Source organism: Rhodamnia argentea, chromosome 3, assembly GCF_020921035.1.
Source record: "Rhodamnia argentea isolate NSW1041297 chromosome 3, ASM2092103v1, whole genome shotgun sequence".
Lineage (NCBI taxonomy): Eukaryota > Viridiplantae > Streptophyta > Magnoliopsida > Myrtales > Myrtaceae > Rhodamnia > Rhodamnia argentea.
In genome coordinates this window covers 12,473,385-12,498,716 of record NC_063152.1, presented here as the reverse complement: position 1 = coordinate 12,498,716, position 25,332 = coordinate 12,473,385, and the positions used below count along the sequence as shown (strand labels likewise).

Here is a 25,332-nt window from a genome sequence, read left to right as displayed (position 1 = left end):
AGGCCATTGAAAGGTATGCAGTGATAATTCAAAAGATTCTCGGGAAAAAATCCGGGAGATGGGAAAGCATCAAACTCGACTCCTTTCCATTATGAAAGGGCACGTCCGGCCAAAAAAACTGGATACACGAAGTACACACGATCAATATCAAAAGAGAAGAAAAGATAACGAAAAGGAAAACTACTTTGAAGTGCGAGAGAGAAAGGATCGGGACTTCCGGCGGAGCTTCGAGGAAAGAGCTTGACCGGGTTCTTGGAGGGGCCTGCCGGCGAACCGGATGAGGTCGTAGACCTTAGTAGTTTGGAGTTAACATCCGGATCATTGGGAAAATACTTTCCCAAATACTAATTGCAATATGTTCACATTTCAACTCTAGAGTTCTAACCTGGAAATCTCGACAATTATTTTCAATTCAATTTTGAAAGATAACGGATTTATTGATTACTTGCCAATCGACTAAATTACAGTAAATTATGATATAAGAAAGACGAACGATGAGGTTGGAAAGATCACACGAGTAATCACTTTTCATAAAAGAGGAAAAGGTGCCAAAGTAGGCATTGCTCATATCTAGTGTAATCAACTTTCTGAATCCCTGAATTTTCAGTTTGCCAAAAGTAAAGTGGAGGCTCCTAAAGCAAAAAATCGAAATAAATTATTAATCGAAGAAAGCAAGTTGCAATCGGTAGGGTCCGGGAAAACTTAAGCCAAGCCTTATTGTCACATCATAAGAGGGTCTCGACAGCTTGATGACTCCACTTAGAACTTGATTGAAACCATCAAAGGACTCAAGCCCGATTTCTCTCTTCGAAAATGTTCTTGCGTCAACCTTGTTTGTCTAACGTTGAATTGAAGGTATGCCGCCAACAAACGTGTTAGATGGTTCTGTAGATGAGAATTACAAGAGGAGTTTGTGCTGCTAACTTTGTTTTGTAGGGCAGTGCTACAGATGCAGGCTTTTAAATTTGCAAAATTGAAGTGGCTTATACATGATGTACCCGTCTTGCATGTTTTGCTCACCTCAGCACTACACCTTTGCACCCGTGTCCCGAGATCCAAAAACCTGTGATTGCAATTTTGGAAGCCAATTTGATCTATAAAAGTAAGAAAAAATTCTCCTTCACTTACTTTTTTTTTTGCGCACACAGATTGACCTCGCAACAAAGGATGACAAATATACTTTAAAGTCCGACAATTTCTCTGGTGAAATTTCATGGCCTTCAAAGGGAAAATGGAAGAGGAGCAAAAGAATAGTGTGATGTAATCCGAAACTCAGGAGCAATCTCCATTCTTCAGACTTTGCAACAAATCCAAGTATCCCATGTACTCAGGTTTGATGTACCTGCAACAACCATGAAAAGTATCAGCTCACCGGCTCTCAGACTTGTTTCGGACATAAACAATATCTGCTTTTAAGAAACTAGTTCATGGCCATAGTCCCCTCTCTCCGTGATAGAAACGCTAACCATGCAATATGACTGCACCCAACTGATGGCAAAGTTTCTTACAGAGAATGACATTAGGAGGTGAGTTTTGCCGACGGAATTTGCCGTTTAACAACGTGGTTAAATTCAGAAGAGACACGAACTTTAACCATGTAGCTTCCTCTAACAATGAGTGCCTCAGAAAATGTCGTTCAGAAAGTACCATGGACTAAATCACTCAAATAGCTATTGAGCATAATGATCTAAGATATGATATCCATGTAGCACTACTCATTTTTTGGTAAGCACTTCACCACCACTATTTCTTTGTTTAGCTCCATGGAATGGCAAAGAAAGGCGTAGATGTTTCCTCCAGGAATCAGCCATTGGAGCTTATATTGATCCAGCACAATGCATTAAGGGTCTCGACAAGAAATCTAAATGCACCAACTAACTTAGAAGTGACCAAACAAAAGGGACCCGTCAGTAATCTTTCCTATCGATTCATGCTCTCTCAATGTTTTCCAGATATGGAAGAGTAGACCAGTGTGCTTCTCTTTCTCCAGAAGGTATGTATTGTCTCCCTTAAATACAGATGACTTCAGCATTGGAAAAAGCACAACCACTGAGCAAAGGACTAGAATTCTGAAGAACCAGATGAATGGAGAAAAGTAATAAAGAGAATAAAAAGAGAAGCCCTTACCCGTGTCGAAATAGAAAATCAGTCATGACTAGTGCGCAGTTAGGCTTGAAAAACTTGGTCCTCCTAATGACATTTGCAACTTGGGCCACAGGAATTAACTTGAAGCTCTCTACTTCTCCATCTATTATAGCATTGTAAAGAAAACCACAGCATCAGCAACATGAGTTGCTGTCATCATTCAAGTCCTGTCTGGTGGCTAGGTGACAGAAATGAAATTTACAAAGTCTCAAGGGAACCCAAGATTTACAGATCTTACCTTGATTATTTGGTGTAAAGCCTTCAGGAAGTTTAAGATCATAACAGAACAAGACATCTCTCTTGTAGCTATACCCATCTATGTCCATGTAGGAAACAGCACCAACTGGTATTGCTCTACAATGATGTCTCAGAAAGTTATTAAAGCCAATTTATGCACCTTCGCATATGGTACATACGAAAGTATGGGCATGGATGCACAGTTCACAAATATGTTACACTCCCCTACCAACCCCAAAATACATAAGGAGAGAGAGATTTCCAATGCACAAGAAGCTAGTTTTGTTCTCATTACAAGTTTAAGTTAACAAAAGGAATTATTGCCAACATTAAGAGCAATGCTGTAAGACTCATCGGTTACCTTCATTGTCATCAAAAGCTTTATATTGCGCAACACTAACAGCAATACTATGAGCCTGATTACTTACCCACAGGAAATGATTCTTGGGATGCCTGCTTCTTCTTCACATTCCTTTATAATATTCTCCCCACAAGCAATATCATGAGGCTGCAGTCAAGAAGAAATTCGAATAAACTAGTACTTGAGTGTGCAAACGTGCATTCAGTCAGTCATTCTAGTTGATGATTACAGTAAAGGGAATTGCATGCAGTCAGTTTAATAAAAAGATGAATAGAAGGACACAACAAAGAAAGCCGAGCCACTAATATAGTGGTATGTGCTTTGAATCATTTTCTCCACATTGTCGATCTACACTATCTGATAACACCACAAGAAACAGACAAAACCTGCAGTTCATTTTCCACTGACACTCCTAAGGCTGATACTGAGATGAACATCACAGTATCGAAGTATTAAAGAATTCCAAACAGATCTCCCACTTATGGCTTCAGCACCAGCAAAAGAGATAGTAAGCAACAGAACAAACTTTAGTTTCTACCAACACTTTTTACAGGGTTAACACTGAGATGAACATCAGAATATTGAAGGATTAAAGACTTCCCACCTAACGTTTTAACACCAGCAAAAAGGGAGAAAAGAACGAAGATCACAATTCTAGCCGACAGGATTCAGTTTCCCTCATAAAGACTCAATCTCACCCAAAATTTATATAAGCCTCACTAGAATTTCTCTCACCAGCATAAGAGAAAGTAAGCAACTGAACAAACTTTAGTTTCTACCAACACTTTTTACAGGGCTAACACTGAGATGAACATCAGAATATTTTAGGATTAAAGACTTCCCACCTAATGTTTTAACACCAGCAAAAAGGGAGAAAAGAACAAAGCTGTTCACAATTCTAGTCAACAGGATTCAGTTTTCCTCATAAAGACTCAATCTCACCCAAATTTATATAAGCCTCACTAGAATTTCTCTTGAACTGACGCAAATTGACTAATTAAGTCAATACTTTCACCTGTCAAATCCACGTTGTTCAGACTTCAGACATTGAGAACGTACCAGAACCATTAATCTTTTCACCTACCTTCAATTAAAAATGACACTTTGAACTATTGAGATTACTTCTATTCTCGCACAAGAGGGCTTTTTATAACCCACACCTTCTGTAACAATTGCCATCATCTCCTTCATAGATTAGTAAAATCTGTGAAGTGCACTAGAGAACTTTTATTAGCCATAATACTACATATCTAAGCCTTAACTCCATCATAAGTCAATATTCTACACCTAATTGTATCTTTACAAGATAATCAAGTTGGATTAAGGATTCAAATCACTAAGAAATTTCTCCCTTGCTCATATTTGAGGGTGAAACTCAGAAAAACACCAATAGTTACTTCAAACAACTCGTAACACCGCCTACTTTAAAGCATTTATTTTTCCCTTTGGGCTACATGAGCATTCTAACGCTGTTTATCATGTACCTGTGTCATACGGTTGATGTTGAGTGGTAGGATCATGCCATTCACGACTAACGGAAACTCACAATTCAGGTCTCGTTTTAGCCAATAATTTTCCTCCGTGAATGTATCAGTAAATCAGTACATCAATCAAGATACGTGCAGAGCTGTCTACAAATGTTCCCTTCTATGGAGGAAAGCATCGAGAGAAGCAATCAGCTACTCTTATATCTTCCAGTACAGTGTAAGCCCAAACCAACCATACCAGAATTTACAGCAACTCAAAAAGAGAAAAGCAGCATGACTGAGACAGAGTTATCTCCAAATTTCGGCGCCATGAATTCTCGAAGTTCACTTGAAAATCATAAGCATATTAGCAGGCCGGACTATTACATAAGGAAAGGGAGCGCAGCTTCCTAGAAGAAAGGGAGGTAGTCCAATCCAATATGACAGTAAACCATCATGTCCCAGGCTTTCTGGTGCGATGCTAGCACTAAACCCATAAAAGAGGACATTCCAGTAGACAAGGCTCCCCTAGTGTTGGTCTGAGGAGGGTCGTTGTCAGACACAGAAAACAAAATCCTAACACAAAGCCCACAACCACACAGAAAGAAAAAGAACCACAAGGCTCTACATGAAAATGGCTACAGAAACATGATCTGGAAAGGGAAGTACTGGTGAAATTTTTTCAAGTTACATATGATGACACAGAAATACTAACATATTTGTGCATCTTGGGTAGGAAAAACATATGAACAAGGAAAAGAACGATCAATACTAACCAGTCCTCCGGCAACTAGATGATCAAGCATTCCTGGATATGTTGGTTTGACTTGGCTTCTCTTCCCAATCCAGAGATATTCCTGACCGTCCTTTTCAACATAGCCATTCATGTGAACTCCATATGCCTACTACACAAAATAATTTTATATGAGATACAACCATATTGGGTTCTATATACCCTTCAGCACAAACCAACGCCTTTTTCCATGTCTAATATTCCAAGTTGAATGCTCACTATGGCAAAATCATTGTCTTACTTTTTAATGTAACATAAGGTCAGGTCAGGGTAGAGAGACATTATTGCTGAACTATATCGTCCATAAGTTTGGTTGGTTAGGAAGGAATAGAATCGCAGTAAAAATTGCAAGGCTTCACAATATCTCAGTTTGAGCTTCTGTTGGGTTACCGATTGTTTAAACCCTAGCAGCCATATATGGAATCATCTTTTTAAATGTAAACAGGATATTAAAGATATTCCACATGGCTCAAGCTTCAAGAAGCCATTATGTTCTCCATCAATCACAAAGGTTATGTGAAAAGCGAGATTATTACTCAAGGGAAAAAGAAGAAGAACTGCATTAACACGATGGTTTACCAATATTCAGGGATTACAAGCATCTATGACACAATAGGGAATTCATTTGATCTAAATATTGTCCTGAAATTGGATCGCGATCAATACAGTTAGACTTCATGCCAACAATCAACCGAGAATTTGATTTATACAGATAAGGATTTGCATACACAACATAATAGAATAAAGCTAATAACTATTGGTCCTGAGATCTCATTAAAGAATACTTCTATGGAAAGGAGAAAAGCAGACCTTGATTCCAAAATAAGGAGCTGCTGCACGTTCAAGAGAGAATGTTATCGAACCTCCAAATGATGATTTCACTGGATAGAGCTGGTCCAAACAAATGGAAGCGCGGTAAGGAAAAGCAAACCAAAATTACACGGACAAGTCGTCAGTTGCACCACGACCATCATAATTCATGAGCAAGGGAAAGTACTTCCTCAGAAAAGGGCATCTTTGGCTGTATTCGACCCCATTTGCACCTTTTCTGGATGACAAGAAGGCAGTAACACTACTTGCTCGATCGTGACCACAGGCAATACCTCATTTCTAATACCTGGGATCAGTTCTGGGCCTAAGCATTTCACTACGCGCGACACTGCTTCAGTTCTATCCTCAGGTGTTTCCAGCAATGGATGTAAACCAACATGCCCACCAAAACGGCCACCATTAAAAGCGTCTCGATCAAAAGTAAACACGTCGCCGAATCGCCTCAAACGATCAGCAAAACTGCACATATATTCCACAAAAGAAGAGATTTAACCAACTATGCGTTGAATTTGGGGAGCAAAATAATCACTTAAGAGTCGTCCTTCACATACTAAGTACCGCGCATAACAGAGGCTCTTTCAATTTCTCAGGATTAACATATTACGTAGTGGGTTAGGTGAGAAAACTCTACCCATGGTGGACGTAACCAACAATCTGATCTTCGACGACGAACGGCAAGAAATCAGACTGCATCTCCTGCCAGAGTTTCAAAAAAGGAAAATCAAGAACGGAGCTTCAGCTCCACTTGAATCCCGAGCACGGCGAGCAGCTCCACCAAAGAATGGAGGAGAAACAAGAACACTAGAGCACCAACCGAGCCGCGATTGCAGAGCCTGATCTTCTCGAAGAATCCGGCGAGGTCGGAGGAGTCGTCGTGGGAGTGCTCGGGGTGAGAGACTCGAAGGACGTCGTCCCAAGAGAAGCTGGTTGTGGGGAACGGTGCGGATTGGTGAGACCCGCATCTTGTCGAGCTGCGGAATAGGAGGAGCGAGATGGGTCTGTTGAAGAGAGCGCGAGAAACGAGGGGCGACCGCAGAGAAGCCATTCCCCGTGTGGGATGAGAAGCACAAGCTGAAGCCGTGCGGGGAAGAGAGAGAGGGAGATAAGAGAGACACTGCAAAGCTGCGTCGAGGGAAAACGGAAGCGCCTTCTTAGCTGTTGTTGAGATTTCGACTCGTCCACATGTGCTTTACACACACGAGATCAACGCGCACAAAAAGAGACCACTTTTATGTCAATGATGGTAAAAATAAAAAGTACTTTGATGACCGCTGGTCCGTGATTCTTGAATGCAGTAGTAGGTAAGCTCTTGTAGTTCTTGCTACCGGTGGTTGTTCCGCCAGATCATTCGCGGAGAACCCGCTGCGCTTCGTCTGCTTCATGATCTATCCGAGAGCAAAATCGATCAACCGGGTCACAGCCACAGATCTTGTCAACGTTCTCTGTTTCTGCGTACCTGCCCAACACTATAGTCATCTGGGTCGGGACAAATCCAAGACCCCGAGGAACTCCGAGCGGCCTTCGGGATCCTCTCGACACCGTCGGAAACCCGATCCTTTTGTTACCAGAGTTAAGGAAGTCGAAGACCCAGATGAGGCGCTGTCTCTTTTCCACGAGTATCGCCGGATGGGCTTCAGACACGACTACCCTTCGTATTCTGCTCTCGTCTACAAGCTCGCTCGGTCTCGTCGTTTCGAAGCTGTTGAGGAGATTTTGAGTGGCATTGAAGAGAATGATGTCCGTTGCAGGGAGAGCCTCTTCATAGCTTTGATTCGGCACTACGGGAAAGTCCATTTGGTGGACGAGGCTGTGCGGCTATTCCAAAATATGACTTCTTTTAACTGTACCCGCACGTTACAGTCCTTCAATACGATTCTTAACGTCCTTGTGGAGAACGACAAGTTATTGGACGCAGCTGAGTTACTCCAGCGTTCATACAAAATGGGTTTCCGGCCAAATTCGGTTTCTTTCAATGTAATCATTAAGGGATGGCTTGAAAAAGGAGAGTGGGAGACTGCGTGCCAGGTGTTTGACGAAATGCTAGAGAAGCAGGTTCAGCCCACGGTTGTAACGTACAACAGTCTGGTAGGATTCTTGTGTAGAAAGGGTGATGTTGAAAGAGCCATGGGCCTTCTTGAAGACATGACTCACAAAGGGAAATACCCTAACGCCTCAACATATGCTTTGCTGATGGAAGGTTTGTGTTTCTTAGGTAAGTATGAGGAAGCTAAGAAACTTATGTTTGATATGGAGTACAGAGGATGTAAACCGGGGCCCGTAAATTTTGGTGTTTTGATGAGTGATCTAGGAAAGAGAGGTGAGACTGACAAGGCAAAGGAATTGCTCAAAGAGATGAAGAGAAGGAAGTGTAAGCCAGATGTTGTGTCCTACAATATATTGGTCAATTACTTATGCAAGGAAAGTAAACCTGCTGAGGCATATAAACTTTTGGTTGAGATGCAAATTGAAGGCCGTGAGCCCAATGCAGCTACGTATCGCATGATGCTTGATGGTTTTTGTAAGGTTGAGGATTTTGAAGGAGGGTTGAAGGTGTTTAATGCAATGTTGACAGGCAAGCATTGTCCTACGGCTGATACTTATTGCCGTTTAGTTGAAGGGTTGTTGAGGGGTGGAAATACAGATGATGCATGCTTTGTAGTTGAAGAAATGGAGAGGAGAAAGATTGGAGTTGAGCTGGAGTCTTGGGAGGTTCTAGCTAGGCGTGCTTGCGGGGCAGATGGAGGTGCAATGGAGCTTCTCACTGAATTGTCTTTGTAGGCATTCTAGTGCTCTGCCTTTACCAGAATTATGCAGCCATGGGCACAATGCCAAGCTTCCCTTCCTACTTCAGAAGTGACCGAGAGGCATATTTTTTACCGAGAGGCGAGCCGCATAATTGACTGTAAAACGGCTGTCCGAGCAGGAATTTTCTTTGTGTTTAAACTCCATTAGTTATGCCCATGGCTGATTGGCATAAGAAATATGGTGTTGCCTATGTATACTGCCTTTATGTGCTGTGAGAATTATGGAAATGGGGTTGATTATGCTCGAACATATGTATTTTTTCATGTTCATGATAGTAACATTGCATGGTGACGATCTGACTATGTGCGAACGCTGGTTTCGACTGTTCCTATCAGCTATATACTGTGAAGTCGTCATGTGGGTGACTCGTCTCTTGAACGTGGAGCAATTCATTTTGGAGTTAAGGTCCACTTCTTCTCTCACTCTATAATGTGATGCTAGTTCTTTGAGAAACTCTGATATATTTTCTTTCGAGTTTAAAAGTATTGGTCCAGGTTGGCCGAGGAGCACTCGTCTAAGCTCCTGCTGTTGCCTGCTTTCGGACCGGCTGGCCTAGGAACTGCACGAAGTTGAATTAAATCTTGTAGTCACTTTTGTTTGCTGTCATCACTTCTCTCTTCTTACCAATCTACTTCTCGGGTTTATGTTGCCGATCGTCCAATTTTGTTTGCAGGAATTCGCGCGTTAATGCTTGAGCGCGAGTGAACTTTTATGACAAACTCGGAATAGATTCCGGATCATTTTCAAGTGTCCAAAGTTGCTTGTGGTTTTTATTTTCTTTTAGTTCCTATTTTGAGACTTCAGGGTAAATGTTTGGCATACTTATTCAGTCGAGAAGTATAATGAATGAAATATCACTCTTGAAATGTTCCAAACTCGAAAAGATAATATTGTAAATGAAAGGATAAACTACACACACATACTATTATTGATTCGCGTGACATTTTATATCCTTCTCTTTAGGGAAAAATACCAAAAATAGTCCTAAACCTATTACATCGGCACCAATTTATGTTAACCTATATTTGATAATGCATGTCATTAATAGGTTGTCTTAAGTTTTAGAAACGTACTTAAGTGGGTTATAAATGAATTACCTAATAACTTAATGAGTCTTAAATGGGTTGAAAATTTACACAAACGAAAAATGGAGAAACTTAAACCATTGCTAACCCATATTAGCTCAGTAACTATTTTCTTGTATAGGCCACTTGATGCTATGACATCAGCCGTATAGGCCACGTTGCTCAATTACTGTTTCGTTAGCCACTCGCATTGACTGCTTGCTGTTTCCCATCCGATAGTCAACCTTTCACGCGTCCTTTCGAAAAGCCAATAACACAATCAAATTTGTCGCCCTCAGACAGGCTAGATTTGAAAGTTTCACCACAAACAGTCGTCGGATGTTGTCTCACGCATAGCCACGCACCGTCTCGTCGTGGATCCACTAAGCCCATTGTTGAGTGCTGATTTCATGAGAAACAAAGTTTAGTGGCACTGTTATACTTGAGCTTAGTCACCTTGAGTTTAAGGGAATATGACCGATATTAGGATATTTACTTGATTTTGCACATCTGTGGGGATTATGCATTTATCCCTTTTGATATTGCGTATTCTTGATTAATTATATTTGATATCATTTTTATTTTATTACCTTAGATAATCATCTAATACATCCTATAAATGAGCTCCATGTACTCTTTTCTACTCGAATCGAAATAAACTCTGCTATAACCTACGATTTGTTCAATTGCTTCATTATCTCGTAATAAGATGTATTTTCTCCTATATTATCATTTTCATTTAATAAATTATAATACTTTTCAAATAGATTATGCTAATGTTAAAGTTAAGTTAATTTATTTTTTATTATGAGGGGCAATGATGAGAAATAGGAAAAGGGCAAGTGAAATGAAGTAGAACTATGGAAGTAAGAATTTAAGTTAGATCAGTTACCTTTTGTAATTTAATAAATTAGATGTTGCAATAATTTATCAAATAAATCATGGAAATATTTGGCTCAGTGTAATTTGTTATTAGTTATTAGGAGAGATGGAATTAATGACAGGATGATAATGGACAGGAAAAGGGCAAGTGAAGTAAAGTAGAATAAGGGAAGTATGATCTAGATTATATTAGTAAGGTGTAAATAAAAGTTGAAAACACATCTATAGTGCAAACAACTCCTTTATCGAAAGAACCCCTGCAATCTTAAACACTGAGGTAGGTAATTTTCACGCGAATGCAAGAATAGGGATGGTACGCTCAAACTCGTCGCGACAGCTAACCATGGTTCATTTTGCTAAGAAATTAACATAATCTTGACAGACAAATTGACCAATCAGACGCTGCCCCTTGCAAGCAATTGGGTTTCAATGACAGAAGCGAATGGAATATTGCTTCCGTTTGTTCCGCGAATGCCGCGAGTTAATACGAACATAGAAATGATAGAGAAAATGAAATATGAACAGAGATTTTACGTGGTTCGGTCGACCGAGAAAAAGTTCCTTGAAAGCCACCACAGGAGAAATCTCCTTATTTCTTAGCTTCTTGAGGGAGATACATTCTCCTTAAATAAAGAAGAGTACACCTGCTAAACATAGTCTATGATTTTTATGGTAATACATTTATTAAATGTAAATCTTGATCCTCAATCTTATCATGATTTGGCAAGTTTATCTTGCCAATCTCGCCAACACTCCTCCTCCAAGTTGTGACGAAGATGTCTTCTGAGGTCAACTTAGCCAATAGTTATTGAAATACTACTTAAGAGGTTTAGTAAACACATCAGCAAGTTGTTCTTTGCTTTGAACATAAAGAATTATCGATAGTTTTGTCCTGAACTTTCCATCGAACAAAATGATAATCGACTTCTATGTGTTTTGTTCTTTCATGAAAAACCGGATCTGACGCAATGTGAGTTGCTGCTTGGTTATCACAAAATAGATTCATAAGACCATGAGATCCTTCAGAACCCAAGTCACTTAATAGGAAGCAAAGCCAAACCAATTCACATGTCGTTGATGCCATAGCTCTGTATTCTCCTTCAGCGGTCGAACAAGCAACCATAGTTTTTTTCTTTTCCACGTAACAAAATTACCTCCTACAAGAGTACAAAAAATAGTGGTAGACCTCCTATCAGTGGGACTACCAACCCAATCAACATAAGCATATCCAACAACCTCAGTGTGACCATATTTCTTTATAAGAATGCCATGTCCTAGCCATGATTTCAAATATCTCAATATACGGTCAACAAGCTCCACGTGACCTTCGATAGGAGCATGCATAAATTGGCTCACAAAGATAACGGCATATGAAATGTTCATTCGCGTGATAGTCAAATAAATTAGCTGACCAACTAATCTTTGAAATTGGCGAAAATCTAAAGAGGAGAAGTATTTTTTATCACGTTGTTCCCTAAGTCCACAAAAGACTATGTAGGTTTGGCCCCTAATTTTCTTGTTTCCTTTAACATATCCAATGCATATTTTCTCTGAGAAAGAAACAATCCTTTATTGGAACTAGCAACTTGAATTCCAAGGAAGTATCCCAACCGACCCAAATCTTTGATGTCAAACTTTGATGTCGAACTTCTCATGTAAATATTTTTCGAGAGATTCAATCTCTTGTAGATTCTCACCGGTAATGACAATGTCATCAATATATATTAAGACCGCTACAATTCCTTTAGAATTTTTCTTAACAAATAGAAAATGGTCGGACTCACCCATTTTAAAACCAAAAGTTACCAGGGCTGCACTAAACTTTCCATACCGTGTTCGAGGTGACTGCTTGAGACCATAGATTGCCTTCTTGAGTTTGCAAACAAATCCTGATGGGTGACCCGGAGAGAGGTCCATGTATACTTCTTCTTAAAGTTCTCCATGAAGGAACGCATTCTTAACATCCATTGGGAACAGAGACCAACCACAATTGACAGCAAATGACATGAGAACTCTAACAGTATTCATTTTTACTATAGGAGCAAACATTTCTTTGTATTCCACTCCATATGTTTGGGTGTATCCTTTGGCGATCAATCTAGCTTTGTGCCTCTCAATTGAACCATCACTTTTCTACTTGATTTTGTAAACCCATTGACAACCAACATGAAGTTTTCCAGTAAGTGATGGAATAATATCTCTAGTCTAATTTTTGTCAAGGGCTTGTAGTTTCTCATCCTTGGCCTTCCTCCGCATAGCTAATTGTTGTGATTCAAGAAAGTTTGCAAACTCAATGTTGGTATCTATAGCTGATAGGAAGGTACAAAACTCTAGACAGATGTAATCATGGCAAATTTAAGCCTAAATGGGATAGGCCATAGACGATTGATTCATGACAAATTTAAGACGGTTGATCGACGAAAAGGAGTTATTTCCTCAACAGGATCGGGAGCTAAAGTAGGGTTGATTAAAAGTGTTTCTCCCATCTCTCTGGTTTTCATCAATCACCAAATCATCAAAAACAAACAATCGGGGAGCAAATTCCATTTCGAATGCATTGTAATCATAGTTGTTAGTATAGTCACCACTATTCTCCCCCTGAATTTGGTCATTGGAAGGAAAATATATGTGAGTTTCATCAAACATAAATCCTGAGATATAAGCATTTTTTTTCGTGGAGGGATCAAAGCATTTATAAACTTAACATTAGAATATGCAAAAAAAAAAAAAAATGCATTTGTTTGCACAAGGATCTAATTAGTCCCCGATGAAGTGTGAACATAGCACACACTACTGAATGCTAAGAGATGAGAAAGATTAATTGATTGACCATGTAGTACTTTCATAGTATATTTGTGTTACAGCACCTTACTAAGAAGATGATTGATCAAATAGCAACTTGTTAGGACCGCATCCAACCAAAAATATTGAAATAAGTTTCCATAAAACAGCCGTGATAAATGACGATTTTTACTCTCTGCAACCCCATTTTGTTGGGGAGTTTTAACACATGAAGTCAGGTGTACAATACCTAGACTTTTGAAAAATGACTCAAAGGGGTGATTGGTATATTCGTTTCTATTGTCGGTGCGCATTATTTAATCTGAGTTTCATACTACGTATAGGTCATTCGAGTAAATTCCTTGAAGACTCTCAATACTTCACTTTTAGATGTAAGCAAACACAGCCAAATAGTTCGAGATTGATCATCTATAAACGTTACAAAGTACTTAAAACCATCTCGAGATTCCACTGGCGCATTATGCTAAACATCATAATGAATCAACTCAAATAGTTCAGATGCATTATTCATCCTTTGGGAAAAAGGCAATCTATGTTGTTTATCAAAATGACAAGTTTCACAAGAGCTTGAATCTAGAGAAAAGTAGGATCAATAGATCGTAATACCCGATCTGATGGGTGCCCCACACACCACTTCCATAGTTTCGATGTTAACCCTTTATCCTGGCTAACAACCAAAACCGTACTAAAAAAAATCAAGAGTATATAGCCCCTTTTGAAACCCACCTTCAACAACCTCCCTCCCTGTGGTCATGTCTTGAAAGATAACCTTATTAGAGTTGGAAAAGTAACATTGCCATTTAGATCCTTGGTAATTTTGCTAACAGATAATAAGTTAAAAGATAATGATGGCACAAATAACACCTCGTTAGAGTTGGAAAATAAATCCAGTTTCCTAATCCCTTGAATATGGATCTTTTCACAATTCGCAACCGTAATAGGAGAGTAGGAACCTCACGCAAATGAGTTATTCAACGAGAACTACCGCAAAGGTGGTCAATTTCTCCTAAATCAATTATAAAGCTATCCATAGAGAATGCATATAGGGCAAATACATTACCAAAAGTTTGAGCCATATTTCCCTAGTCAGAACTCGACCGAGACACACCGCTAGAGGACATTAGCTGCTTTACTTGCAAGGATATTTGTTCTAGAGAGATTTGAAGATCTAGACTGGTGACCTAACTAGCAACTTTAGGATCCATAGTCTTATTTATAGCCTTGTCCTTCTTGGGTCGCAAGTGAGGGTGCAGATCCCAATAACGATCGTCGGTATGCCCATCTTTGCTACAATGGAAACCATGAAACTTAGTATTACGGCCGCGACCTTTCCCTTTGGCGCCATTAAAACGAATGCCAGTACTAGCTTGGTTGCCAGCATTAGCTGCATTAGCTAAACTCCCTACCGGTTCTCCCCGTGATTTGGGTTTGGTATTCATCACCCTTCGATGGGTTCCTTCTCGTTGAATATTGGCACATATATTAGTAAAAGATGGTAGAGTAGCACTCATAAGAATTTGTCTCTTAAAATCTTCATATTTAGGTTGAATACTAGCAAGCAACTAAAATATGTGATCTTGTTCTTCTCGTTGAGAAAACACATCAACAGATTGAATTGGAGGATGATACTATCAGAGTTCATCCCGTTTCCGTTTGTGATTGCCAAGATGTTCAGTAAAAAATTGGCCAAAGGCTTGCTCGGTATGAGCAATCTAATATTGCAACTTAAAAATTCGGGAAACATTTTCTTGATGTCCATACATATCACAAAAAGAATCTCATAGGGCCTTTATAGTATCAGAATATGCAAAATCTCAAATCTAGGGATCCACGGAGTTAAAAATCTATGATATGACAAGATTGTCAATAGCTTACCACTCGATTACGATTAGTGATAGGAAGTGGTTTGATCCAACCATTAACATGTCCAAACTTTGACCTGCCTTCAATAGCAATTGCAACCGCCCGAGACCAGGGGAGGTAATTGCAGCCATTGAAAAGGATAGAGGTAAGTCGAGAACTCATTTCATTCGAGCCAAAATGACCTAAATCGATGGTAACAAAGGTGTTGGTCATTGTGCAAAAATAACGAAAACGAGAGAACTTCTTTGATTAAAAAGACAAGATGCAATAGCCAATGAAGTAGCAAGCAGCGTATGAGCTTGATGTTGATCTTGTTTGTTCTGATACAATGTCGCGAGTTAATACAAACATAGAAAAAATAGAGAAGAGGGAATATGAACAAATGTTTTATGTGGTTCAGTCAACCAAGAAAAAGTTCCTTTGAAGCCTCTCCATATTTCTTAGCTTCGTGGGAGAGATACATTCTCCTCAAATAAAGAAGAGTATATCATAGTTACTAAACAAGCCTATGAATTTTATGGTAAATTCAACTATTACACATTGGACCTTGATCCTCAATCTTACTGTGATTTGGCAAGTTTATCTCACAAGCAGCAAAAAAGGAATGATTTGTAAGATATTTTTTCTAATAATGATCCCTTGTATCGCGTGGAAATATTATTAAACGAATAAGCTTTTTTTGTCATTTAAGAAAATGTTTAGATATAAATTGTTATTGATAATGAAAATTTCAGTCATTAGTCAAGATATATAAGCGATTATTTTTAAAAATATATATTTAAATTTTTTTTTTTGCGTAATAAATAGAGTTGTTGGAGTTTTTGAGCAAGTGAAGACGAAATGAATGGTGGTGGTTAAAGTTGTCCATCACCGTCAACAAAATATCTCCTTCAAACTTTTCTCTCAAATAATGAGTCTCCAAGTCGCCTATACAAATTAGGACTTTGCTAAGCTGATCGTCCCCCAAAAAATGATAGTGGGACGATCTATTAATGGCCACAAATTTGATTTGTGGAAATCGGCCAATTGCTTATCCGGTTTCGGTATTTTGACTCCATATTTCCCGTCTTCCTTTTTCCTTTTTACTTTATGTGTTTTTATTGTAAGCTAAAATTGTAAAACAAAATTATAAGAAGGCCCACATAATCAAGGTTCTAATGAAACATATCTAATTGATAATATTCAAATAATAAATTGCAACTTTTAAAATAGTAGATATTATTCTTCGGCCAAATAAAAAAATTACGTGGATTTTGTTTCCAAAATTCTGAAAAAATTCTTAAAGACTTTGCTCGGGTGACAATACCGCCACTCAACCATGCAACTTGAACCGTACATGTCATATGTGAACTTTTAGCTAACCAGCATATCATGTGGAGTGTGTACATCTTAGAGTGGGCTTTTGGGTGACAAGCATATTACAAGGATATGTAGTACGTACATGTCAAATGTGGACTTTTGACCGACAAGCGTATCACTTGGATATGTGATGCATGTGGGTCCATCACTCTAACGGACTATCATCTTAGCTTTTCTCAATTCTTAATAACTAAAAAAAAATATAGAAACGTAATTATCTTGTATGCTTTGTCTCCTAATTTTAGCTTACAATAAAAACACGTAAAAGTTATAAAAAAAAATGAAATGAGATGTCAAAATTGGGGGTGATTAGTTCCAAGATGGGTGGTTCCCACCCTAGAATTGAGAACCGGCCGCTAGGGACCGGTTCCGCAAAATGTGAACCATGAATCACCCGCTTGTTCCAGAGATCTGTTCGAGAATCGAACCACTGGTTCGGATCGATTCCCGATTGGATCTCGGTTACTATCCTACCGAGCATCAACATCAATAAAAAAGGAAAAGGAAACCGCTTTTGGAGAAATTGCCCTTGAATTGAACCTTGCGTCCTTGATGGGAAGGTTTAGTGTAATGCTCCAAATGGAAGAACGGTAAACCGTATCAAGCTTACACTTTGGACACTTGAAGTTTTCTACTAGAATAGCAAGTTTTATGTTAGAATCAAAGGATTGAAGGTCATAGCAATGACTATGTTCTACTTGATTGCGAGATATAACCTTCCCATGCAACACAAACACAAACAAAAGAATATACATCTGTATTATACAAAAGGACCGATCGGCTTAGATGGTTTCCACCTGAAATTGGGAGCCAAACCAATAACCGCCGGTTCTAGAAAATTGAAACTGGGGCCTGGACCGTTACCCGCCGATTCCATCCAAAATCAAACGGTTGGGGTGCGATCCAGTCCGGTTTAGATGGATCATGATTTTTTTGCTCATCCCAAGTCAAAATAGTGAAATCGGATCGGCAAGTAATCCGGTTTTCCCAAATCAAGTTTGTGGCCATAAACCGATCGTCCCACCGTCTCACTTTGGGGGCGTTCGGGTAAGCAATTTCCTATAAACTAAGGGTACCTTTGTCTTGAGCAAAATGCATGTTTTGAGAAAAAAAAAAGTTTCTCACTTGTATTACTTCCGAAAAAACAAATGACTAAGAAATATTCTAATCGCTCACAAAAATATTTAGATATCGATAATAAAAATGTCATTTTTTGACTAATTATTTCAAGGGATTCAAATGACGAATTTAAGAAAATATTTTCAAAATCATTTATTTTTCGGGAACAAATAAATTCTTAAATAGAAGAAACGACGCTTCTTTTTGCCCCATTTTAAGAAGATTGGAAATAACAAAAATCCAAACAATAAAAGGCCCCTTACCAATTTCCAATCAAACACAAACCTCCCTGGCCAAACGCCAAAAATCACATTCATCAAAGTCAACATCAACCTCAACCTCAACCAAGAACTGAAACAAAATGTGATATCAACCTCACAAAATTCTAAAGATCTCTCTCTTGTGGGTGCATTAGGAGCTGAAAGAAAGCCACACAAAAATGGGGGAATTAAAGGAGGAAAAAGACACGTACACTTGTCAAATACCATACAAAATGTTGAACTGTTGGGTTGACGTGGTAACTCAACGTCCCATCCATTCTCGTTTGCTTTTATTCCCGTACCCAAATGAGCCTCTCCATGCAATCTTCTTCTCCAAAAAGATAGCAGCAGAGATGGAACAAAGAGCAAGCACAGGAAGAGCAGTGAATGAGACAACAGACAAGACTCAAATCCATTCCCACATGAAGGAAGATCAAGAACACGGTGAAAAGTTCAGTGCCCCACAAGATTCAGCTCAATCTGATTCCGATGCATCAAATGCTGAGATAAGAGAAGAAACACAAGTCCCTTCTCCTGAGGTTGATAATGGCGGTCGGCGTGATTCAGACAAAAAGCTGGGGCGGATAAGTCCATCCGTACCCACCCGAGCAGAACATGAGACCGACAACAACAGCGAAGGAGATCACCACACGCAGGAAGAGGAAGAGCAACAAGAGGAGGAGGAAGAAGAAGAAGAGAAAGGCAGGGAGAGGCTGAAGCGACACCAGGCTGAGGTCGCGGGGTGCGTTGGGATACCGGAGATTTGGGGTCAAGAGGAGCTGTTGAAGGATTGGGTGGATTGCTCTGTCTTTGAGGCTTCCCTAGTGCCTGCTAAGATCATTTCAGCTAAAGCAGCTTTGGCTGAGGAGGGAAGGAAAGCTAATTCTGATGGGCTGGGGATAGATAACAGCTGCTGAATTTATTTATTTTTCCCTAATTTTCTTTCGTTTTCCTCTTTTCAGTCAATCTGGAACCTGAGATCATGTAGATCATTCAACGTTTTACATTTGAACATGAAAATCAGTTCCAATGTGTGTTGTTCAACCACGGAAAAGGAAAATACTCGGGATCTAAATCAAGAAAGGAAAATATAGATGGATATCACCTTCATTTCATTTAGCAGTAGGATTTTGCTAGCATAACAATTCTTGGTAACTATACAAATAACCGCATGTGTGAGCCATAAATTCTTGAAAGAGTAGATCCCACAATAATTTTTAAATATTTATTATTTTTTTTTTGTGATAGTTTTTTATCTACTGCAAGATTTGTAGTAAATAAAAAAATGTCACATAAATATATTACTTTAACAGAAACACCTCATCTGTCTTCCCCTTATTGTTCGTCGGGCGGACCACGCTCCTTCTAATTAACAAGAAAGCCAAATTTAGTCGGATATATTCGAGCCTAAACAGCTCCGTAATCCTATGGATTAGGCAAGAGGCAACATAAGCTTTGAGCGAGTGAAACCGACCCATACATGGAGTGATTAGTACATAGAATTGTGCTAAATTGAATTTGTGTCTTGTACCTAATCCAATAGAGTTAATTACATGAATGATAAATTATATTTCCATATCATAACTGTACAGATAACTAGAGAACTTCCAAAGTTGGCGGGATTCCTTCAGAAAAACTCTAGGAAACGAGTATCTAGCGTTCTATTCATTGACATGTTTCTGAAATTTCAGAGAAGTCCAGTAAGGCTCTATGGGAAGAAACTTGTATGGACCTAGTAATATCAGTTAATCATGTGGGAACCTCATATGGAGTCAATATGATCAACGGTTATGATGGATCCAACTTATGCGGACCTAGCTCTAGACCAAAATTTGCCCTTAGAGTGGCTGATTAAAAGATTAAATTTGTTTCTCAATATAAGAAAGGTTAGATGTGTCACTAGTAAGAACCGATACATCGAGATTGTAAGATTGTTACGGTAAATGAAGGACCCTTGTCGCCAAAGTCCTTAAGCAGTGGATAAGATGTCTATCCCATTATCTAGGCCATGCTGCACTAGTCTTTTGCCCTCTCCAGTGGCAAAATTGCTCGAAGCCTTGATTTCAAAAGCCCAATTGAGCGGATCGATTCCTCCGAAAAGCTTTTTCACATCCCCGTCTCAGAGACATATCATCGAACATATTACGCGCATTTGTTCGGGTAATGAAATGAATCATCGAGTGTGTTCTGCTTCTAGGTTAGACTCGTGCAAACATGATAAAGAGCATTCGGAATCAAGAAGGTGTACTAGTGTAAAACCAACCCCGACTCTAACGGAGACGGTGACATACCCTGTTTCGTCTCCAATCAAAATAGAGCAGGACGGGGCATTCGGCGTTAGCTAGTCGGCGACTCAAAAACAGAGCTGCATCGGTGACTAGATCGATGATGGAAGCTTGGCCGATCTCCAACGTTCAGAATCGCGGCTAACGAGCGAGTCTAGAGAGCAATTTTGCCACTACAATACCCCCTGGACGCGAAGCAGAGGAGAACACAGCAGGTCCTGTACTCTTCCGAAAACAACACCGGTAGTGATGACTAACGGCTGGCAACCTCCGACACGACTGGCAAGCCTCGAGGAATATATGTGGTCCAAACAAAACGGAACTTCCGGTTCAAGTTAGTGTCCTCAAGTTTAAAATAAATTTATCGAGCTACTCTCGCTTTGTGGGTCAAATTTGGCGCATGCTTTGTTCGTCTAATTGATAGTTAAGCAATAGCAAATGCAAATGGGCTCAAGACATCAAGAACACCATCCATAATCTCTTATCTATGAAAGATACCAATCAACATCATAAATAATAAGCGCATATCATCATCTCCCAGACTAGTTCATCCTTATTCTTGTATCTCGGGAGAGCGGAATTCGAAACAATTTTCGCCAAGGGATTATTTCTCTAAATTCTGTCCTTGAAGGGATGCGGACGCGTCTCCCCGAGCCTGCTGATCGATCGCCTTCAACAACCTCCGCCGAAGGTCCTCCATTCGACCCTTCATTTGGAGGAGCTCTTCCCGGTTGAGCTCTTCGATGGGAGCCTCCCACCAGCCCACATCGCTTTTGCCTCCGGTCAGTTGCGCCAACACTTTGCCGTGCTCCTTCTCGGCTTGGATTTGATTGGAGAGCTCCTCATGCTGCCGGTTGAGCTCATCAGATTGGACCCGATGATAGTACTCAACCAAAGCGCGAGGCCTATCGGCGGGCGGAGGGTTTCGGTCGAGGAACCGGTTGGCGACCGCGTCGATGGATGGATGAGCGAAGGAAAAGGGTTTTCCGGTAGGCGAGGCTCCTACCAATCCCACCTCCGCCCCGCAGAGCGTCACGAGCTCGCTCGCCTTCTTGTAGATACTGGATCTACGTTTTGAAAATGCGATCTGCCTGCTATTCTCATTTGCGATTTGTTTCATCTCAGCTCTTCGACCCCCTCTTGCCTGTCTTCGTGCCATAGTCGAAAGGAAGTTATCCAACACAATAGTCAACAAGCAAAGTCGTGATGAGATAATGGAGAGAAAATGCACGCATTTATAGTGGATATGAACGTCAAATTTAGTATGAGCATGTGGAGGACAATCTCTTTTGGGTTGTCACCTTCTATAAGATGGATTCGAATAATAGTAAGGTTATTTATCGTTGTGGATATGGGTATCCTAATCATGATTCACATACTAATTACTATCGCGTCTATGAAAATCAAGACGAGTATGTTAGGTAGACATTAAGGCATGTGGCCGAAAGCGAGAAAGCAAAAAAAAAACAATTTCTATTTTACCCGGCTTTCCAAGCGATTTTCTCGGGCATTCAACATTGTTGATTATTTCGTCCATTTATTTTCGTGAAGTAAAGGAGATTATGCAACTGATTTATATTCAATCTATAAGAAATTCCGAAATGAATATCTATGTGACTTCGTCTTCGTCTCAAAGTCAAAGATCATTGGATCATATCATAGGTTAGTTATGTTTCAGTTACCAAATAAATTTATTTTCGTGAGAAAGACACATCCTAACATAAAACAACATAATGTCTTTCAATTGGAATTCTTCAATGATATTTGACAATTGATTTAAGTACTGTAATAAGAATATTGCAATGCAAAAGAATAACATGGAGAGGAAATTGGCAGTGCACTTTTCTATGATGCATCATCTTTTCGGAATTGCATAACTAAAAGCCATGGTTGAAAAAGAATCCACATCCATACCTCGTTGAAATTGTTATCATTTCTGCCAAGTGTCAGTAATTTATTGGCCTCTTCTTTTCTTCTTTCATTCATTCTTTTTCGTTTTTCTCTTTTCTTTTTGCTCTCTAATAACTAGATTTTCAATGAAAGTTCTGCTTAAGATTGTACAGCAAATTATGTGAGAAAATTATCAAAAAAGTTTTAAACATATTGCACTTTTATCAATTTAATCGTAAACCTTTTAATTATTTCAATTTTTTTATCTAATTTTTATTGTGCCAATTAAGCCTCAAATATTTCATGTTTTGCTAATAGAGTCAATTCGGTCAATTTTAGTTGAAAACCATTGAAATGGACACCAGTTTTCCTATGTGACACCGCAAGAGCTGACATCGACCATTTTTTTAAATTTAAATTTTTTAATGCTTTAATTTTTCTTTTCTTTTTCCTTTTCTTCTCTTTTCCTTCATTTCTTTCTTTGTCTTTTTTTAACTATGGCCGGCAAAGGCCGTCAAGCCCTCACCAGCCACGAGAGAGGATCCAAGCTCTTGCCCGCCTCGCCAAGAACTAAGCGAGGCCGAGCGAGGGCCATCTCACTAGTCATAGAAAAAGAAAAGTAAACAAGGCAATCAAAAGGGAAAAAAAAGAAACAATTAATAATAATTAATATAAAATTTTGAAATTAAGTTATAGTATTATCAAAAATTCTTCACGTCAGCGATTTTTGGCTAAACTTGACTAGATGGACTCAAATGGTAAAATATGAAAAGGTTTAAGACTAAATTGGTATAAGTATAATATATTTATGACTTTTTTTCCCAAATTATATCATAAAAGCATATTTGTTCCTACTATAGTAAGTCTGCTATGCTGCTTTTCTCCCCAGGTGATAAACATGATCGTGATTTTGAGAAAATCTGGGCAGAAGCTCGAAGGAAAATCTGAAGACATGCCTGGACACACATAAAGCATGATCGTTCTACCTACAGTATCAACTTTTTTGATTGGTTGTCAAACTCACAATTATATAAGAAATAGCTCCAAAAGTACGTGTTTATGTTATAAAACACCATGTGATCACACGTAACTGTGGACGAAAAAGATATAATACAAGTAATAAATAAATAATGGTTAAAGTAAAAAATAATTGTCAACTATTTCTTTAATCTCTCATTTTTCATTTTAGGATGATCGACATTACCTACAAAAAACTTATCAAAAAATTTTACAAACAATTATTTGTTTGTACATACAAGTTGCAATGCATTTTCTGGTTTTTTTTTTCAATTATAATTAAGGAGAAGAGAACTTACCCATATATGAAACGCACAGCAAAAGCCTAATAACTATATCCGGAGAAATCGCCAAGGAAAAATCCAAATCCTTGTCTATCTTGACTCACATTCACTTTGAAGTTTAAGTCAATAAGTTATAGGCCAATTAAGATATATGAACTACTCAACACTGTATCAATTCTTCAGGGTATAAATTTTTTAACACAACTCACACATGTGCCATAATAATCTTCTCCTCATGTTTGAGCTTAGTATTAGGTCTACTCCCATTTTATTCATGTATCATTCGCATCAAGAGGTCTCAATTTGAACCTCTACTTTGTTGCGTGTGAGAACCGCAACAATAATACACATGTTCATTATTGGTATCTTTTTATAGACATAACCATGAAGATTGCTATCAGAATAATGCAGACGTTCATTATTGGTATCTTTTCACAGACCAAACCATGAAGGTTGCAATCAGACCGCATTGCAACACCACAACACTCTCCTTCATCACATGTTTTTTTTTTTGCCAGATCGAAACATGAAGTTGGCCCATAAAACCTATAAGTCACGAAATTCATTCCTTGAGCTATTCACCACACGTTGAAATAGATTGTGGGCTCACTATTCTACCATCGACTTTGATACCATATATTGGGAGCACGCAGCAAAAACTCATTAACTTCACCAAGAAGTCCAACAAGAGGAAACCAAGTCTTTGTCTATTAACATGTAATTGAACCCGCTTTTACTGAAAATTATTCTACACCATACCAATTACCCAATGTGAGACTTTGATAACACGTCACAAGTACATCTCAACAATACTTGCCATAATGAAAAGAACCACTTTACATTATCAAAGCATTTATGGTAATGGTTCCATCTAAAAATAACAAGATTGTGAACTCATTTATCAAGAATATAATAAAAATTAAAGATAGACAAACCAATTGACGTACTTTTCTCGATTGATTGATGCTGAAGCAATCATGCTTAGCTGGCTGCTTAATTAAATAGATCTATAACAATCATTTGAGGATTAAATAATGTTGATAAGTTTTCTCTGAACATTGATTAATCCATTGCTAGTTTTTACATGCGCTCATTTTACTTTTAAGATAGTTCTTGTAGCTAACAGTATCACCTAGAGGAGGTAAATAGGTGATTTTAAAAAACTTGATAAACTAATGTAGAATCTTAACTATCAAGTTCGGATTCAAATCAAAGTCTGAACAAAAACAATAATAGAATTATATTCAAGTGTGCACAGTAAACTATCATATGCAGTAAGTAAGAGTTAAGAGATAGAAGATTTTGCACATGATATTTATAGTAGTTTCGCTTAGATCAAGTATACGTCCACTCTCCACGTTGATAGCCTACTAGCTAGATTTTACTAATCAATCAATCAGATGTTACAAAGAGTGATGATACTCGAGCTAATATATCACACTATCTCACATTTAATCACTCTAACAAAACCTCTCAAGGATTACAGCTTATTATAGCTCAAGAAAGACAAGTATAAGATCGAAGCTCTCTTTAGACTTTGGAATTTTAGATTCTGGGTTCTCTCCTTCAGCTTCTCGGGCTCTTTTTATGTTCCTCCACTTCCAGTCTACCCGTTGAACAGTCTCGGAAGATTAATATTCAATCAACTCGTTGGAAAGAATTGGCAAAAGAAGATTAAGTAGCCATTGAGAAATGTGATCAAAATCGCCTCTTGATTCAGTCACCTATATAATCAAATCTAAGTTTTCATAAGTTTAATTCTTCTTTTGTAAATAATTCTCGTCTTTGCCAATCGGTCGGGATGTCTTGCAATAAGATTTCCTTCATGAGACAATCTTCATGATTGATGCTTTTCAAGATTGAAATCCA

General features: G+C 38.7%; 4 protein-coding genes across 4 annotated transcripts; 2 read left to right on the top strand and 2 right to left on the bottom strand.

Annotated features, from left to right (window-relative positions):
• Positions 1 to 1,150: 1,150 nt before the first annotated feature.
• Positions 1,151 to 7,215, bottom strand: LOC115727617 (nudix hydrolase 20, chloroplastic-like). The gene is made up of 10 exons (XM_030657864.2): positions 7,094 to 7,215; positions 6,648 to 7,020; positions 6,465 to 6,529; positions 6,106 to 6,292; positions 5,813 to 5,893; positions 4,986 to 5,111; positions 2,811 to 2,890; positions 2,384 to 2,499; positions 2,128 to 2,248; positions 1,151 to 1,342 (listed from the first exon to the last, which is right to left on the bottom strand). Exons 1-10 carry the CDS (start codon positions 7,213 to 7,215, stop codon positions 1,273 to 1,275), a joined length of 1,341 nt encoding a protein of 446 aa, XP_030513724.2. The 3' UTR covers positions 1,151 to 1,272.
• LOC115727616 (pentatricopeptide repeat-containing protein At1g07740, mitochondrial) lies at positions 7,142 to 9,048 on the top strand. Its single transcript, XM_030657859.2, has one exon. It carries the CDS (start codon positions 7,214 to 7,216, stop codon positions 8,609 to 8,611), a length of 1,398 nt encoding a protein of 465 aa, XP_030513719.1. The 5' UTR covers positions 7,142 to 7,213; the 3' UTR covers positions 8,612 to 9,048.
• Positions 9,049 to 18,267: 9,219 nt separating this feature from the next.
• LOC115727619 (protein BIC1-like) lies at positions 18,268 to 19,041 on the top strand. Its single transcript, XM_030657869.2, has one exon. It carries the CDS (start codon positions 18,341 to 18,343, stop codon positions 18,902 to 18,904), a length of 564 nt encoding a protein of 187 aa, XP_030513729.1. The 5' UTR covers positions 18,268 to 18,340; the 3' UTR covers positions 18,905 to 19,041.
• Positions 19,042 to 20,724: 1,683 nt separating this feature from the next.
• LOC115727623 (agamous-like MADS-box protein AGL61) lies at positions 20,725 to 21,474 on the bottom strand. The gene has a single exon (XM_030657876.2). The coding sequence runs from the start codon at positions 21,429 to 21,431 to the stop codon at positions 20,877 to 20,879; it is 555 nt and encodes a 184-aa protein (XP_030513736.1). The 5' UTR covers positions 21,432 to 21,474; the 3' UTR covers positions 20,725 to 20,876.
• Positions 21,475 to 25,332: the final 3,858 nt, after the last annotated feature.